This window comes from Argiope bruennichi, chromosome 5 (assembly GCF_947563725.1).
Source record: "Argiope bruennichi chromosome 5, qqArgBrue1.1, whole genome shotgun sequence".
In the NCBI taxonomy this organism is placed as follows: domain Eukaryota; kingdom Metazoa; phylum Arthropoda; class Arachnida; order Araneae; family Araneidae; genus Argiope; species Argiope bruennichi.
Window position 1 is genome coordinate 55,140,047 of NC_079155.1, and position 15,572 is coordinate 55,155,618.

The 15,572-nt window shown below is 29.8% G+C and overlaps 2 protein-coding genes across 2 annotated transcripts in view; both read left to right on the top strand.

The window, feature by feature from the left end:
* LOC129968911 (dedicator of cytokinesis protein 7-like) overlaps positions 1-3,274 on the top strand; it is a 68,475-nt gene extending 65,201 nt beyond the window's left edge. Inside the window, exons 43-44 of the mRNA XM_056083251.1 lie at positions 201-350; positions 1,139-3,274. Of these exons, the coding sequence (XP_055939226.1) occupies positions 201-350; positions 1,139-1,184 (196 nt within the window). The 3' untranslated portion in view covers positions 1,185-3,274. The remainder of the gene's footprint in view (positions 1-200; positions 351-1,138) is intronic.
* Positions 3,275-12,181: 8,907 nt separating this feature from the next.
* Positions 12,182-15,572, top strand: part of LOC129969332 (dihydropyrimidine dehydrogenase [NADP(+)]-like) — a 44,996-nt gene continuing 41,605 nt past the window's right edge. Inside the window, exon 1 of the mRNA XM_056083861.1 lies at positions 12,182-12,315. Coding sequence (XP_055939836.1) covers positions 12,268-12,315 — 48 coding nt within the window. The 5' untranslated portion in view covers positions 12,182-12,267. The remainder of the gene's footprint in view (positions 12,316-15,572) is intronic.

Below are 15,572 nucleotides of genomic sequence, written 5' to 3' on the forward strand. Positions count from 1 at the left end.
CCTTGTGCATTTAACTATAAGAAATTAAGATGAACTTCTGTAACACTTGAATTTAAAATTTCACCTTTTGTTATAAATCTAATTGCATTTATCTCAGCCATATGTCATAGAATTGTGCTTTTTAATATTATTGAATAAATGTAATATTATTGTTTGAAACACACAACCTAGTTTTAATATTCCAAAATTATTATTATTAGATGCAATGAAGCCTTACGGAAAAACAGATCCCTCATTGGACCTGAGCAAAAAGATTATCAAAGGGAGCTTGAACGAAATTACCATCGGATTATGGAACGACTTATGCCCATGATTAAATTATCAACTGCTGCTGCATCTAAGCTAAGCAGGTTTGTTAAAATATTATTTTGATTTAAATTTCTTTTATAGTTAAGTTAGATATGTTATAATGACTGTGATTGATACATTTATAGCATTCAGCCATTATATTGTAACTTTTCAATTAATAACTACTCAAAAGTTCTTGTAAAATAAAACTGAAAGTCAGTGAGTTGTTCTATAAATGAAGTCTAAGTAGCTGGCATCAAAATATAAAAAGTGACATTCTAATTATTGTTTATTTTTAATATATTATGTATTGGAGTATTTTTAAATAATAAAGGTTTGAATGTTTATATGGAATCAGTTTAAGGATTTGAATACTCTTCTCTTGCAGTTCTGCTCTAAGTACTGCAAATTTTTTTATGAAATTCAGCAGGCCAGAAAGACTTTAGCAATCTGTTTTCTTGAAATTTAGTAGACAAAAATGTCTTTTAAGACTATAGTTGTTTATTGTAATTCAAGAATATTTCAATTCTATAATATAATTAATTTTTACAGTATTTTAAAAACATTAGTATTACAGTATTTTAAAAACAAGTAGTTACTATCAAGAAAATATTTTCACATATTAATAGAATTTTTTGGTCATAATTTTTTTTCAAATAAGTTTGTCTTTAATAATTAATTCCTCATTTTTAAATTTATAATTAAGTAAAAAATACTACAATTTAAAAATATGTATGCAGTAACTTTTATTTTTTAATTAATAGGCACAATTTTATATTAATACTAAATTTCATAAATGTGTTGTATATGTTTCTTGAAATAATTGTCCCTTTTCTCCTGCTCTTCACAGGGATCGTCATGGTAGTGGCGATCGTGTATCAAAGAAGAAACAATAAATGATTATTGTGTGCCATTATTTTTTCTGTAGCTGAACTTACGTAACTTTCATTCTATAATGTCTGAATCTAGTCACTTCTTTTCTTATATTTTCTTTCTTTTTTTCTGCATTTGCTTATATTATTTGAAACTGCCATTGTTTTGTATGTTGAATTTTCAGTGATAATCATTCTGGAAAACAATATATATATATCATATTCATATAATTTCATGATTAATTTATAACTTTTGCTGTGCAAAAGAATATTTTAATGACCTCACTTATAATTTCTTTATTCCTTATTCTTAAAGTATTTATTAAGTTACACAATTATGAAATTTTTTTTACTGATAATTTTAATTGTTTTGTATTATTGTAGACTCTTTCAAAAGTCATAAAATATGTGGATAATTTTAACTGTAGATTGATTAATCTATCTCATTTATGATTTTTTCCATTATTTTTTTAAATTTTCTAAGAATAGAATTTTGAGTTTATCTCATTTTTAGAGCTTGATATGTTTTCTATATTAACTTAATCTTGATCAGTTGGATTTTTCATGAATTTGTTGTATGTGTAATATAAGCAGACTTTTTTATTCATTACTTTGAATAGAATAAGTTAACTATCATTTAGAGGCTATATTTGTTGTTACAAGTGCTTTGTGTACTTTTAGAAATCCAATGCAATTTGATTAATAAGAATATTCACCATAATCATCAATTGTGTGCTGACCTAAAGTATTTAAAAAATGTCAACATGTCTTAAATTAATGTTTATGTGGTTGGTCTACTATATGCAAATTTTTGTACAAAAGTAATATTTCATCATGTGAAATTTTACATCAGCATTCTTACTTATTCAATGAATTTGCTTCAAAGTGACACGTTTTGGGCTCTTAATTCTTTTTTAATCACATAAATATACTTAAACAAAAAAAATTTTGGTGACTGAGATAATTTATATGGAGCTGGACTTGGGGGGGGGGGGAAGTTCACTTTTTTTTTATCAGTGAAGAGGGCTGATGGGAGAGTGCTTAAATAAATGGGCCTTGCTACTTTATGTTTTATGAGAGCCAAACATGACCACTGAGTAAGCAAGAAAAGAGAGGTAATTGTAATTGAACTTTTTTTTTTTTTTTTTTTTTTTTTTTTGTAGACAGAAAAAAAATTATTCAAACTATGTCACTTAGACATAACTAAGTGAAACAATCTTGCTTCAGATGCATATAAAGCTAGGATTATGAAGGAATTCATGAAAGATATTCATCAGGATAACCTTTGCTTTATCTTGCCCCATGAACTTTTGAAGTATAGTTTTGTGTTATTTCTTTACAGTACAGTAAATAGAAATTTTTAAGTATTGGGAGTTAAGTACAAATGTAAATGGAAAAAATATATATATGGTCGTAAAAATAAATAATTGATTAAAAATTGCTAGATTATGACTTTTTTTTTTTTTTTTTTTTGCATTTGAATCAGAGCTTTTATTGTAATTTTTTTAAGGTAAAATTTTTTATTTTATTACCAAAATTTGATTTTCGAGAAGTATTTTTAATTTTTCTGCAGTGTTGTGATATACTCATATTACTAATTCATCATCATTGAGATAACTTCTTACGGAAAGTCAAAAGTCAGAAATTCATCCATATGAATCGGCATTTTAAAAGGATATCATTTTATTACTAACACATTTTTTTTTTAACTTGATAATGTTTATAACCTGACATACTATTTGTAAGTTTGATATGCACAATGTAAAAAATTTTCAAAGCATTTTACAGAGTAGATTGTTGCACCTACAGCTGCCCAATTTGGCATATTAAATACTACTTATAATTAGAAGCTCAACAAAAAAAGTGTTTTTCAAAATTTTAACATTTTCTGCCAATTACTTTAATTTACATTATCCTAAAAAACATTTTTAAAATTTAAAAAAAAAAGCTTTTAAGCTTTATTTCATTGTAATTTTTTTCCTAATTTTAATAAATTAAAAATAATTATTATTTTATTTACTGCATTTATTCGTATGCTCATTATGATGATTTTTTTAAATATAATTTTTTGTACATGTTTTCATTGCTATATAAATAGAATAAGTTATTAAAAAATATATAATTAAATTTGATAAATCAAGTTTAAAATATTAGCATGCAACAGGGCTTCAGGCTAAAGTTTTGAATCTCTTAAAAAATTTTAAAGTATAATTCTTTTTATATTATAAATAAATTTTTATATACAATGCAGACATAAGACCTTAATGAATATAATTAAGATTCTTAGAGTACAATTCTTATTTTATGCTTTTACTTTTGCAAATGTAAGTTGTGAATGATGGTAAGTTTTATTGTCATGACATTATAAGTATAAAAATTGGTGTATACTACAAAATATGATGCTATAATGTTTGTTTTTAATTATTACTGTGAACACATCTATGTATTTAACAATATATGATAATGCACATTTTTTAATTATTTCGTTGTGATTGTGAGTTGCATTAAACTCACTGCTTTTATTTTGATTTTTTTTTTTTTTTTTTTTTTCATTTTGTGACTTGAATACAAGAGCTTAGAAGTTTTTTTTAAAAAATAAACAAAATGTTCAATTTGTGTGATTTTTCTTAGACCCTTGATTACTTTGTTTACGGCAAGTAATATTTTAAAAAAATGTATTAAAAAATCGAGTTTTTAATTTGAAGGTATCCAGTTGTATTGTTTAAAAAAGATTTTACATTTTAAAAAAAGATTACCTATACCAGTGAATTATACATTTATGTTGTTTCCTATTCATATGACTTTTTGTTTTTCATATAATGTATTTTATAATTTTTATACCTGTATTTTATTAGACTTATAGCAACTCTTATATTGGAATAAGTGATCAATAAATTACCTTTTAAACCAAATCAATACAGTTTTATGTGTGTGAAATGAATTAAAAAAAAATATGTATTTGAATTAACATTTTTAAATTATATAGTTCTCATGCAATATTACATAAATCATATTTTGCTAACTTTTAAAACTTGTAAATGAAATAACATTACATTTTGATGAATTACATTACATGAAAATCATAAACATTTAGCGATGCCTTTGTTATATGCAATGTAGATATACTTTTTTTTTTTTTTTGTCTAAGAGAAGGTTTATTGCAGAACTAATTTTGATGCATTAAGTTAGGAGAGCTTTTGTAGAGCTTTAATTATAAGGATTATCTTTCCTTCTCTTTATCCTTTTTTTTTGTGTGTGGCTGTCCTTAAGAATTCATGAGATAGTAAATGGATTATAGCTCACAAAAGAAAAAGTTGGCGAGTTTGATATTAAACGATGCCCTTTTTTAAAGTGCAAATTAGTTTGATGCTCTTCTTAATGTTTTTATAAATAAAGAAGTTTTGCAGAATTAATTTTTTTTGGAATTAACTTTCTTTAAAAAAGAAAAAAATAGAGTATTAGAGCTAATAGGTAATCTAATGGCTGAGTCCTGTTTCCAGCTTGCTGGAAAGAAGTTATATTTCATCAAAAAATCTGATGTATATATTCTAATGCATGCTAAGCGTATTATTTGTTCGGAGAATATGTTTCTGGTTCAAGTGTCTTCTTTTCAAGTTAGTTTAAAAGAACCTTCAAAGCTCTTATTTCCTTTGTACAAAAATAAATGTTTTATATGCATTCATTGAAGATAGCTGCACAACATTTACATTGGACGATAGAAGATATATTCAATTTCAACAGAAGAAACTGTATTAATAAAATTTTGATGTCTAGGAATTTAATCCCATTATTTAGGAAAAATTTTCATCTGATGACGAAATAAAATTACTAGTCCATCCTCAATGCCTTCGAATAGTTTGAAATTGAAATATTTGTTTATCAAATCTGTAAAATAAGTGTAGGAAACTTTTTGATGTAAATCCCATAATTTCTCAACAAAACATTAATTTGGAATGACTAGTATGATTTAAAAACCAAACTGTCGAGAAACCGCAATTTATAAGTAAACAGAATTTAGCTTTGCTTCTGACAAACATAAATAATTCCAATTTATTGATTACTGCATATGATATAAAATACTGACTGTTAAATTATTTTAATATACCTTCCACGGAAGACTTGAATTCAGCTGTAAAATCTTATCTTCAATCTCTAATTCTAATGAGGATGAAGATTGTGGTGGTGAAAAATAATATAGCAAGGTATACACGATAGGTAAGTTTACAATAAGTATTCCGTAATTCATCGAATGGTAATTGGTTTCTGAGTGCGTTAACTTGTCTCAATGAGTTTCCATGAAAACTTTGCTTCATTTCAAAATGTTTGTACGAAAAAGTTTTTTAACATTTGGAACAATAAAACAAATAAGAATTTTATTAATCTTACTTTTAAATGCTTGGATAAATGTGCACAATATGGTTAATAAAATAAAAAGAAAATACATATAAGAATAAAGAAAAAAAAATTATATTCTGTGTTTTCTTTACTCATAGAAATAAATATTGAAAACCTGATTGACTTTCTTTACTAAACAAGTAAAAGTTTTTTTTGTTTTTTTTTTTTCTTTCGTTCTCTTTGAAAATAGAAATAGTACTTTATCTCTAATTTGTTATCAATTTGCCCAATAGATGTGAATATGAAGGCTGAAATACTTTATCATCATATATAGGTCAAGGAACGTTGTGGAATTCTTAGGATGTTTATCATAATCTTATCATCTGTCCCTTAAAAAGATTAATAAGAAAGTACATCCTCCTCCTTCTATTAATTTTTTAAATGTACCTTAATTTTTCAGTGACGGGGTTTGGGTTAATAAATCCCTATTTATTATTTTATATTAAAGAATTTAGTTTGAATTCCTTCAGAGGATTCTAAAACAGCCCTTGTTTTTAATATAAAAGATACTACAGACGCAGCTGTTTCAATAATTCGCAAAAGATAAAAATAAAACCGGAAATAGTGATACTTTCAACCGAAGTGAATGATTTGTTTAATTTCTACCGTAATTTTCTCCAAAAATAATATTTGAAGTATTTATATTGTTACAAACCTGTAATTTTGCTTCCCAGTACGAATAGCTTCATCGTAAGAAAGACCGTTTTACGGTGAGCCCTGTTGGGCGCTGATTGGGTGCCGTTTCAGTGATCTCAGAGCTCGGCGACCATTTGGCAACTTTGGCGTCAACTTTGGCATACTCCTGATTGGTCTAGAAACTTCTCGGCCCGCCTCCAGGGAACTATAAAAGGCCGGCAGTCTCAAACTGCAAGGAATCAATCGTCGGAGTTGGAGAACGAAGCAACGATGGAATAGTCTAGCTTAGTGTGGAACTCAAGCGATTGCTGAACAGAGTTACGAGCCGAGTCCTTGTGTTTATTGTGGAAGTAGCATCGATTTCTATGAGGAATAGCCAGTCGTATAGTAGTAAGTTTGCAGTTGGATACAGCTAAAGCAAGGAGACAGTGGAGAATTTCCGCCGTTTGGAGAAACCGTAGAGCGAAGCTATGAGATTCCCTCTTCTGCTGAATTACGTCTGGCCGCTTTGTGTGCTGTGATCGATTACTACTTGTGGGCTATTGTTTGCTGTAGTGTGCTGTCCTGTGTTCGTCTCGGCTGTATATATTTGTCGCCTGTGTATTCGCCGTCTTTGTATTAGTATCGTTGTGTCTACTAAAAGTCGTCGTCGTCTGTCACTAAAGGACTTTATTTCTGCATCGACCATGAAATCTTAAAAGAACCCCGACGGAAGAAATAAATCAGTAACAATTTGGTGTCAGAAGTGGGATTTGATTGGTCGATAGTCATTACCAGAGCAATGGAAGAAGAAATGAAAGTCGCACAAAAGAAATTTATGCAAGGAATGAAAGCCGGACTAGAGAAACTTTTACAAGAAATGAAAGCCTTTACGGAAGAAACGAAAGCAGTTGAGGCAAAAATGAAAGCCTTTTCAGAAGAAATGAAAGCCGGGCAAAGTGAATTAAAGGAAGACCTTTCGTGGATGAAAGAAGCTTTAGAAGATAATAAAATAGAAGACGCCCAAGATATCGCAGAAGAAATGGAAGGAAATGGCGAGAGCCAAGTGAGAGAAGAAAAGGCCGAAAATCGCATGGTGGTTGTCACTGAAAAGGAACTTAGCCACCCGGAGGATGAACCAAAGTTCAATAAGGAGAGGCACGACCAGGGAGATTGTCAAATAATTTTTGAGCTGAAACAGTCTTCTCCTGTTGAGTCTCCTGAAGTTTAATCGAAAGTGCAGGCGCTTAGGGATGGAGAAGGTGAACTCTCTTTGGACGGGTCTTTTATTCGCGACCCGTGCTCGATATCTATGGATGCATGAGTTGATGCGACCCTGTTTGGAATGTATTCGTCCCAAAGGTTGACGGAACAACCTCTTTGCAAGCCTCTTAGTAGCTCCTTGCAGAGTTCTGCGGATGAAGACTACGTGGCTGGAATCGCTGATCCCTGTACTCACGGCCTCGCTTTTCTCCAAGAATTCAGCCTTGCTGTGAATTTGCATAGGAGTATGATGCAAATAGGAGCCGAGTAATCTCCTGTATATCCGGACAAGTTACGTCGTTGCAGAGGAAACCTTCCAGCGAAGTTAGATGAGCTCTTTAGAAGATCCTGTATTGTGAGCTGCGGACAGTTCTCGAGTGTCAAGAATGAGCCGGGAATCGTTGGAAATACTCCCATGAAAGCTCTAATGGCGAAAACGAATCCCTGGCTTTAAAGTGGACTTCGGAAGGCATTGTCGGACCATCCTGATATTTGGTTGGGTCGATGGAGGAAGTTGAAAGCCGACAACCCACCAGCCTGGCTAGAATTCATTCCAGGGAGCTCTGCTACGTTACGATACGATGTTTGGCCTCATGGGACATTTTGCATTTTAAGAAGAGAAATCAAGTCTGGATGTACAATCCGAAACGACGAAAAGGTATAGGTGAAAAGCATTGAGAAGGTTTGGACCGATCTTTAGCTGTCGCCAAATTAGTAGAAGATTCATCATTGAAAGTGCGGAAGTCGCAAAAAGCCTAATAAAAAATTATTCACATCGTTCGGAAGCCTACGCCAGCTGTTGGATTGTAATGGGACTGCCGGAGCGTCAGTCCTTGAAGAGTGGAACAATGTTACAAACCTGTAATGTTGCTTCCAAGCACGAATAGTTTCATCGAAAGAAAGACCGTTTTACGGTGAAGCCTGTTGGGTGCTGATCGGGTGCCGCTTCAGTCATTTCATAGCTTGGCGACGAATTTCGCGACAAAATAGATATTACTGGAAACTTTAGGAATTTTAGCAACTGAGCCAATAGAAATGGAGATACTCCAGTTTGGTTCAGAAACTTCTCGGTCCACCTCCCGGGAACTATAAAAGGCTGGCAGTCTGAAGTTATAAGAAATCAATCGTCGGAGTTGGAGACGTAAAACAAGTCATCGAGAGGATAACGAAGCAATGGCGGAATAGTCTAGCTTTGTGTGGAGCTCAAGTGAGTGCTGAACTGAGCTGCGTGCCGAGTCCTTGTTTTTATTGTGGAAGTAGCATCGAGGAGTAGCCAGTCATGTAGTAGTAAGCTGGCAGTTGGATACAGCTAAAGCGAGGAGATAGTGGAGAATTTCAACCGTTTAGAGAGACCGTAGATCGAAGATTCCCTCTTCTGCTGAATTGTGTCTGGTCGCTTTGTATGCTGTGGTCGATTACGACTTGTGGGATACTGTTTGCTGTAGTGTGCTGCCGTGTGCTGTTCTGTGTTCGTCTCGGCTGTATATATTTGTCGTCGGTGAATTCGTCGTCTTTGTATTAGTGTCGTCCTGTCTAATAAAAGTCGTCGTCGTCTGTCACTAAAGGACTGTTTATTTCTGGATCGATCATGAAATCTTAAAAGAACCCCGACGGAAGTAGTAAATCAGTAACAATATTTATTCTCTGTCTACATAGCTACAATATGCATAATTTAGCCAATTTTATTTAAGAAGGAAAACAGAATTAGCTTCTAATGTATTTGGATGAATTGTTCTGCAAATACATTTTTCAAACGCATTTCCCGAAGAATGAATATTTTAAATTGATTGATTCAAGAAAAACATGATATCTCAAAAGCAATTCAATAAAATTTCATAAACTTTGGTGTGCTTGCGTCAAATGCCTTCCAGAGAGAAATAGACTGCGGTTTTTAAGATGGATTTATTAGTCATGTTTTACTGATACTTTCAGTTCAAACATAGAAAAATTTTACAAAAAAAAAAAAAAATCCACTAATATCGACTTTAAATGCTCATAAACTAAATATTTATTAAAATGTTTTTTTATGTTTTTATCCATTGCATTCTAAGAAGTACTATACTCTAAGGATACAAAGCATGCAAATATACAGATAGTAATAGTAGAGCGTGCAAAATATATAATAGTACGTTATAATACATTAATATAGCTTTTATCTGTAATCATGTGATAAAGTTTCTAATGTGATTATGGATCACGACAGGAATTAACAGACATTAAACTTGGAAAGGTAATTGGAGATAGGTTGAATCTTCTGATACAGTTGAATTGACATTGACTGGAAATGGTTATGTTCAGCTGCTTGGAGACCACTTGCTGCCATGTATGAATTTCATGTACCCAAACAATGATCGAATTTTTATGGACGACAATGCGCCATGTCACCCATCCACAGCTGTTTGATTGGTCTGAATTCAGACTATTCCAACGAAGGATTTGTCGGCCTAGATCTCCCGACATGAATTCCATAAGACATAATCGAGAGGTTAGTTCGTGCACAAAATCCTGCACCAACATCACTTTCGCAATTACAAACGTCTATGGAGGCAACATGGCTCAATATTCTTACAGAGGACTTCCAGTGACTTATTCAATCCATGCCACGTTGAGTTGCTACACTTCGCCGGGCAAAAGAAGGTCCAAAACCTTATTAGGAGGTATTTCAGGACTTTTGTCACTTCAATGTATATGTAAAATAAAAAATAAAATATTTTCATTATTTTTGTAACTTACGCTGTTCTTTCTAACACTTAAAATTCTAACAAGTTAAAATTCTTAGACAAATTAAATTTCCTAACATGCTAAAAGTTCATTAACTAATAATTTTTTCCAAAAAAAATATTGGTAATATATACTTTTTTCTTCTAATTGTGCTCTTTTAAGGCTATATGAGTTACTTGGTACTATAAAAATATTTTATGAATAGTTTTTTTTTAAAATTCATTTCTGAATTTAGTCGGAGACTAAATGCAACAAACAGTTTGCTCAATTTTGTACGCACTTAATGATAATATCCAGGACTTACGCCTTGATTGTCTCACTCTAGTAAGTTCCAATACATATACATAAGCACGCACATTTTACATACTGCTTTGCAATTACGTGATAGTGGGAAAAATTTATTTTTTGAAAATTTCAAAACTAAAAATCTTGAAAAATTGGAGAAGATTTTGCTAATCTTTATGCTCACATATTTCTAAATAAAGTTAAAAATTGAAAATTATGAAAAATTATGAAGTTAGCAATTATATAATTAATAATTCAGACAGTTTATGGCAGACGATATTTGAAGTTATTTTGAGATATATTTGTTATATGGCAGAGGAATATTATCCAATTTTTACATAGTGATAACCCCAAATTAAGCATTTTTATTTTATGTCATTTTAAAAATACATTGGAGGAGACACAAAAATATTCGTTGCAAGTTTCATATGTTTTCAAAAAGGCATTATAGAATCCATCTGCAGATCTAGCGACAACAACAACAATAATAAAAAACATTTGCAGTGTAGAAAAAATAACTGAATATTGAAGAAAAGTAAGCACTGTATTCTAATAAGAAATACTAAGTTGAATAATTTATGTTTTAACCGTTTTATATACTATAACTTTTATTCTTCTGGATTTTATTAAAAATATATAATTTTTAAATTAGTTTTCTTAGAGATGAATAAAAGAGAAATTAAATATTAATAAAAAAATTAATTTAGAATCGAAATTATTTATCACATTCACTAAATACTCTTTTCTTTATATTGTATATCTGTGAGGATCATCTTCATTATTTGTTCATAAATGATTCAAATTATGAATTCAATATAGCCCTCATACAAGTTCATTCACAACGTGATTCAAATCTCACACATCATTTGTTATTATTGATCATATTGTCACATTCAGCAATAAAAAAATCTTTTAAAAACACTCTATGCCGATAATGCAAAGCAAAAAGGGAGAAAAAGCGTTAAATAATAAAAAAATAATAAAAAACATTTGCAGTGTAATAAAAAATAACTGAATATTGAAGAAAAGTAAGCACTGTATTCTAATAAGAAATACTAAGTTGAATAATTTATGTTTTAACTGTTTTATATACTATATTTTTTATTCTTCTGGATTTTAGTAAAAATATATAATTTTTAAATTAGTTTTCTTAGAGATGAATAAAAGAGAAATTAAATATTAATAAAAAAATTAATTTAGAATCGAAATTATTTATCACATTCACTAAATACTCTTTCCTTTATATTGTATATCTGTGAGGATCATCTTCATTATTTGTTCATAAATGATTCAAATTATGAATTCAATATAGCCCTCATACAAGTTCATTCACAACGTGATTCAAATCTCACACATCATTTGTTATTATTGATCATATTGTCACATTCAGCAATAAAAAAATCTTTTAAAAACACTCTATGCCGATAATGCAAAGCAAAAAGGGAGAAAAAGCGTTTCTCTGTTATAATCCTTTTAACAATAAAACGTTATAGCATTTGTAACATTACGTTAAGAGCAATAATAAAAAAGAATGATAGAATATATCCATTCATGCTTAAAATCATGTTTTACACATTCATCCAAAAGAGCGATTCCCTATCAATTTTTTTAGTTGCTATTCGTAGTTTGAATTATGTAACTGTTGTAAGATGCCGTTACTAATCATTAATGTGAAATAAAAAGTATTTCTGGTGAAAATAAACCTATCAGAAGTAAGGATAAAAGGTCATTTCGATGCAGACAGCTATCGTAAAACTTTTATCGTTTGTTCAGGCTCCCACTAAGATACAAGTTCTTCAGAGCTGGTGCACACGATAACAGAGGAAACATGCCTAACAGCGGATGTTATCTGTCGAGAGATCCCCCTGATATTGAGGTAACGTGTTTGATTTAGTACATAAAGTGTGTTTATTAAGCTCTTCAGTTATTGCTCACGTAAATGAATAATATACAAATTGTTTTTTAAGTATTTAGATGGAAGTCTAATTTCTCAGCTGGAGATTGTATAATAGAAAATACTAATTTTTCCCAGGGTTTTTTTTTTTTAAATTTTTTTTTAGAAAATATTTTAAAGTCGATACGTTTTTTTTTCCCTTAATTTTTTTTTTAAATATTTCGCAATATTATCTTTTTCATCATTTCAAATATATTACAACTTTTCTTAAACCTGTATGTAGTGAACTATTCTGTGTGACTGAACTTTTTAGTTTTTAATTGTTTGTAAACGAAGCATATTCAAAGAGTAGTAAAAGTACTGTAATCAGGAAAAAAAAAATAATTCAATTTTGAGATTTTTAATGAATTTCCACCTTTTAAACTACATCAAATTCGAAAAAAAGTTTTTTTTTTTTTTTTTTTTAATTTGTGAGCAAGTTAACTCGAAAAATATACCAAATAGATGGGTGAAAAATTGGTAAATGCTTTCTAAACAGAAATTTTATATTTCTATCAAATTTTGAATCAAATCCTTTGACTGGTTGACTGTCCGTCTGTTCGTGTGTATGTTCAATGAAAGCAATAAAAAACAACGCATTAAATATGTGAATTTGAGTATGATTCTTGTTCCAAAATTGTAGACCTGTTTAAAAATCCATCAAAGGGTACACTGTACGTTGGTTTTTCAATATACACGGAAGCACGGTAAGCTAGACACATATCAAGTAAACTAATTCCATTGAATCTGATAACATTATAGATTTTAGAATGTGCACAATTTTCATCTGAAACACTGGTTTAATATCAGTTAAGAACATGGAGATACTAAAAATATTGATAATGATTAGCCGCTTTTGACGACTTGCTGGTTCGCCGAGATTCAATATTAAACATCATATAATTTTGTCTCTTAATAGCTTCTTTATCAAAATATTTTCAAGCTTCAAACGTTGATAGTCATACAGCTCATACTATTATAAAAGCCTCAAATTATTCAATATATTTTACTATGTATCTCTTTAATTTTTTTGTGAGTTTCCATAAAATTTATACTTTAAATTAAAATTAAAGTGACTAAACTTCAATTAATATAATATTTTTATTAATTGTCAAATTAATAATTAAATCAAATATGTTTTTTTAAAAGAATAAAGAAATCAGAATCGTTCGGTATTTTGAAGTTATATGTGCACTACAAAATTTTTTTCATAATTTATGCAATATCTCAAAGAATTATTCAATAAAAATTTCATTAATTCATAATAAAATTCGGTTTTCAGTTTGGCTTTCAAAAGGATTTAAATGACGAGGATAAATTTTTGAAAACTTTGTTTTGGTCAATAAATATACTTTAAAAGATTATGAAATCTAAATTTTATACAGTCATTTGGTCCAAAGGGGAATATTCTTGACACTCCAATTTTTAAAAAATAAATTTTTTAAAAAAGTTTCTATATTCTACGATCAAATCTGACCGAATTATGAAGTTTTGAATATTACAATTTTAAAACAATCAACATTTTCATAATCTTGGACCGATCAGCTTTGGGGAAATTCTGGACATTGATTGGCGTATCTTCTTTCAGATAGTCGATGGAGTAATCAACAATTGTCCATTTTTATGAAATAATAATATTCAAATTTTCATAACTCATTCTGTTTTAGTCACTATAGAATGGACCTTTCTTTTTATTTAAAACAATTAGTCTTTGGCGAATAGCTCGGAATAATGATTATATTTAATTTCCTTTAAATCGTGTGGATATAACATCATATCCATGATTTTTACCAGATTAAAGCCATGTTATTTTGTATCTTGCATATGTTCCGAGTACATGAACCTTTCTAATGGAGATCAGTCCTATGACATCAATACGACTTTTAAATTATTAAAATTAAATGCATTACAAAATTGACCTATCCACAAATATTCAAATTGGTTATGCATTATTGGAAAATTTGATAAAGCATCTCAGAGGAATAATAGTGAGCTTAATTCAATTTTTTTAAACAGTAAGCTAACAGTATTTCATAAAACAGTAAGCTTTACTGTTTTATGAATCAAATCTTTTTGTTTTACCCGCTGCATGCATTCCAAAGATCATGAGGTTTGAAACTTGTTTTGAAACATGGTAAAGAATACATAATTCTTAACGGTTCGAAAAATGTATCGACACTTCTTTAGCATGCACATGTTGATACTAGGTAGAGTGCATGCAATTTAAATCAGTTTTTCAGCAATTCAAGAACCGATAGTATTATAATTGTAATAATGCTTTCAATTTAGGTGTTCCTTTTTTAAAACACAATGCATATTTTCCAGTTTGTTTTTTAAAATCTTTGAACAAATGCAACGATATCTTCTGTTACCTAATATATTGATAATTGTCGTGCCAAAAGTTTTACACCTGATAGCGTCCAAGACTCAGCCATCTGTATGTGCACTATACATTTCTTAATGTCTCGAATGAAGTAAAGAAAAGTTGCCAATAAGAAAATCGCAAATGTACAAGTTTCTCGGAGAAAATTTCCCCTACAAGGAAAGACACATAATCCCTAACCAGGGACCAACCCCCATCTTTCACAGGTGCATTCATGATGCCGAAGCTATGTTTATTTTTCTCTCCATAAAACAATTTTTTTTAATATTTGATTTATAATGATAGAAATAAGTAAACATTTAAATTATTCGTAAGAAAAAAAAAGGGTTCCTTTTTCGAAATATTAAAAGAAAATAATTAAAAAATGAATTGGAAGAATATACGTTTTGGATAAGGAAAAGAAGGAATTAAAAAAAAATAAAGAAAGAAAAGAAAAATACAGGAATAGATACAAAGAACGCGAATTTTTAATATTTCGTCTAGTACAGAATGGGTTGTTCCGATGTATTTGCTGTTTGTTTATATATCTAATAATGACTCATTTCTCACCTGCCATCTGCTCAAGTGTGTTCATCTGCCGTTTCTCCCACTTTTACATGTCAAACGCTCACACACGTGCCAGTATTTTAACTTCTGCATGAATTTAACTATTCTGAATTGCAGAAGTGTTTTGTTGTTTTCAATACAGTTGAGATTCCAAAGGAAAACCATAAGTTTTCAAAACCAGATTGCAGTAACAAGATAATAAATGGAAGGGAAAAATGTAACAAATAATTAATGTTTTTGTGAAAATATTGATGAGCCGATACTATAGGAG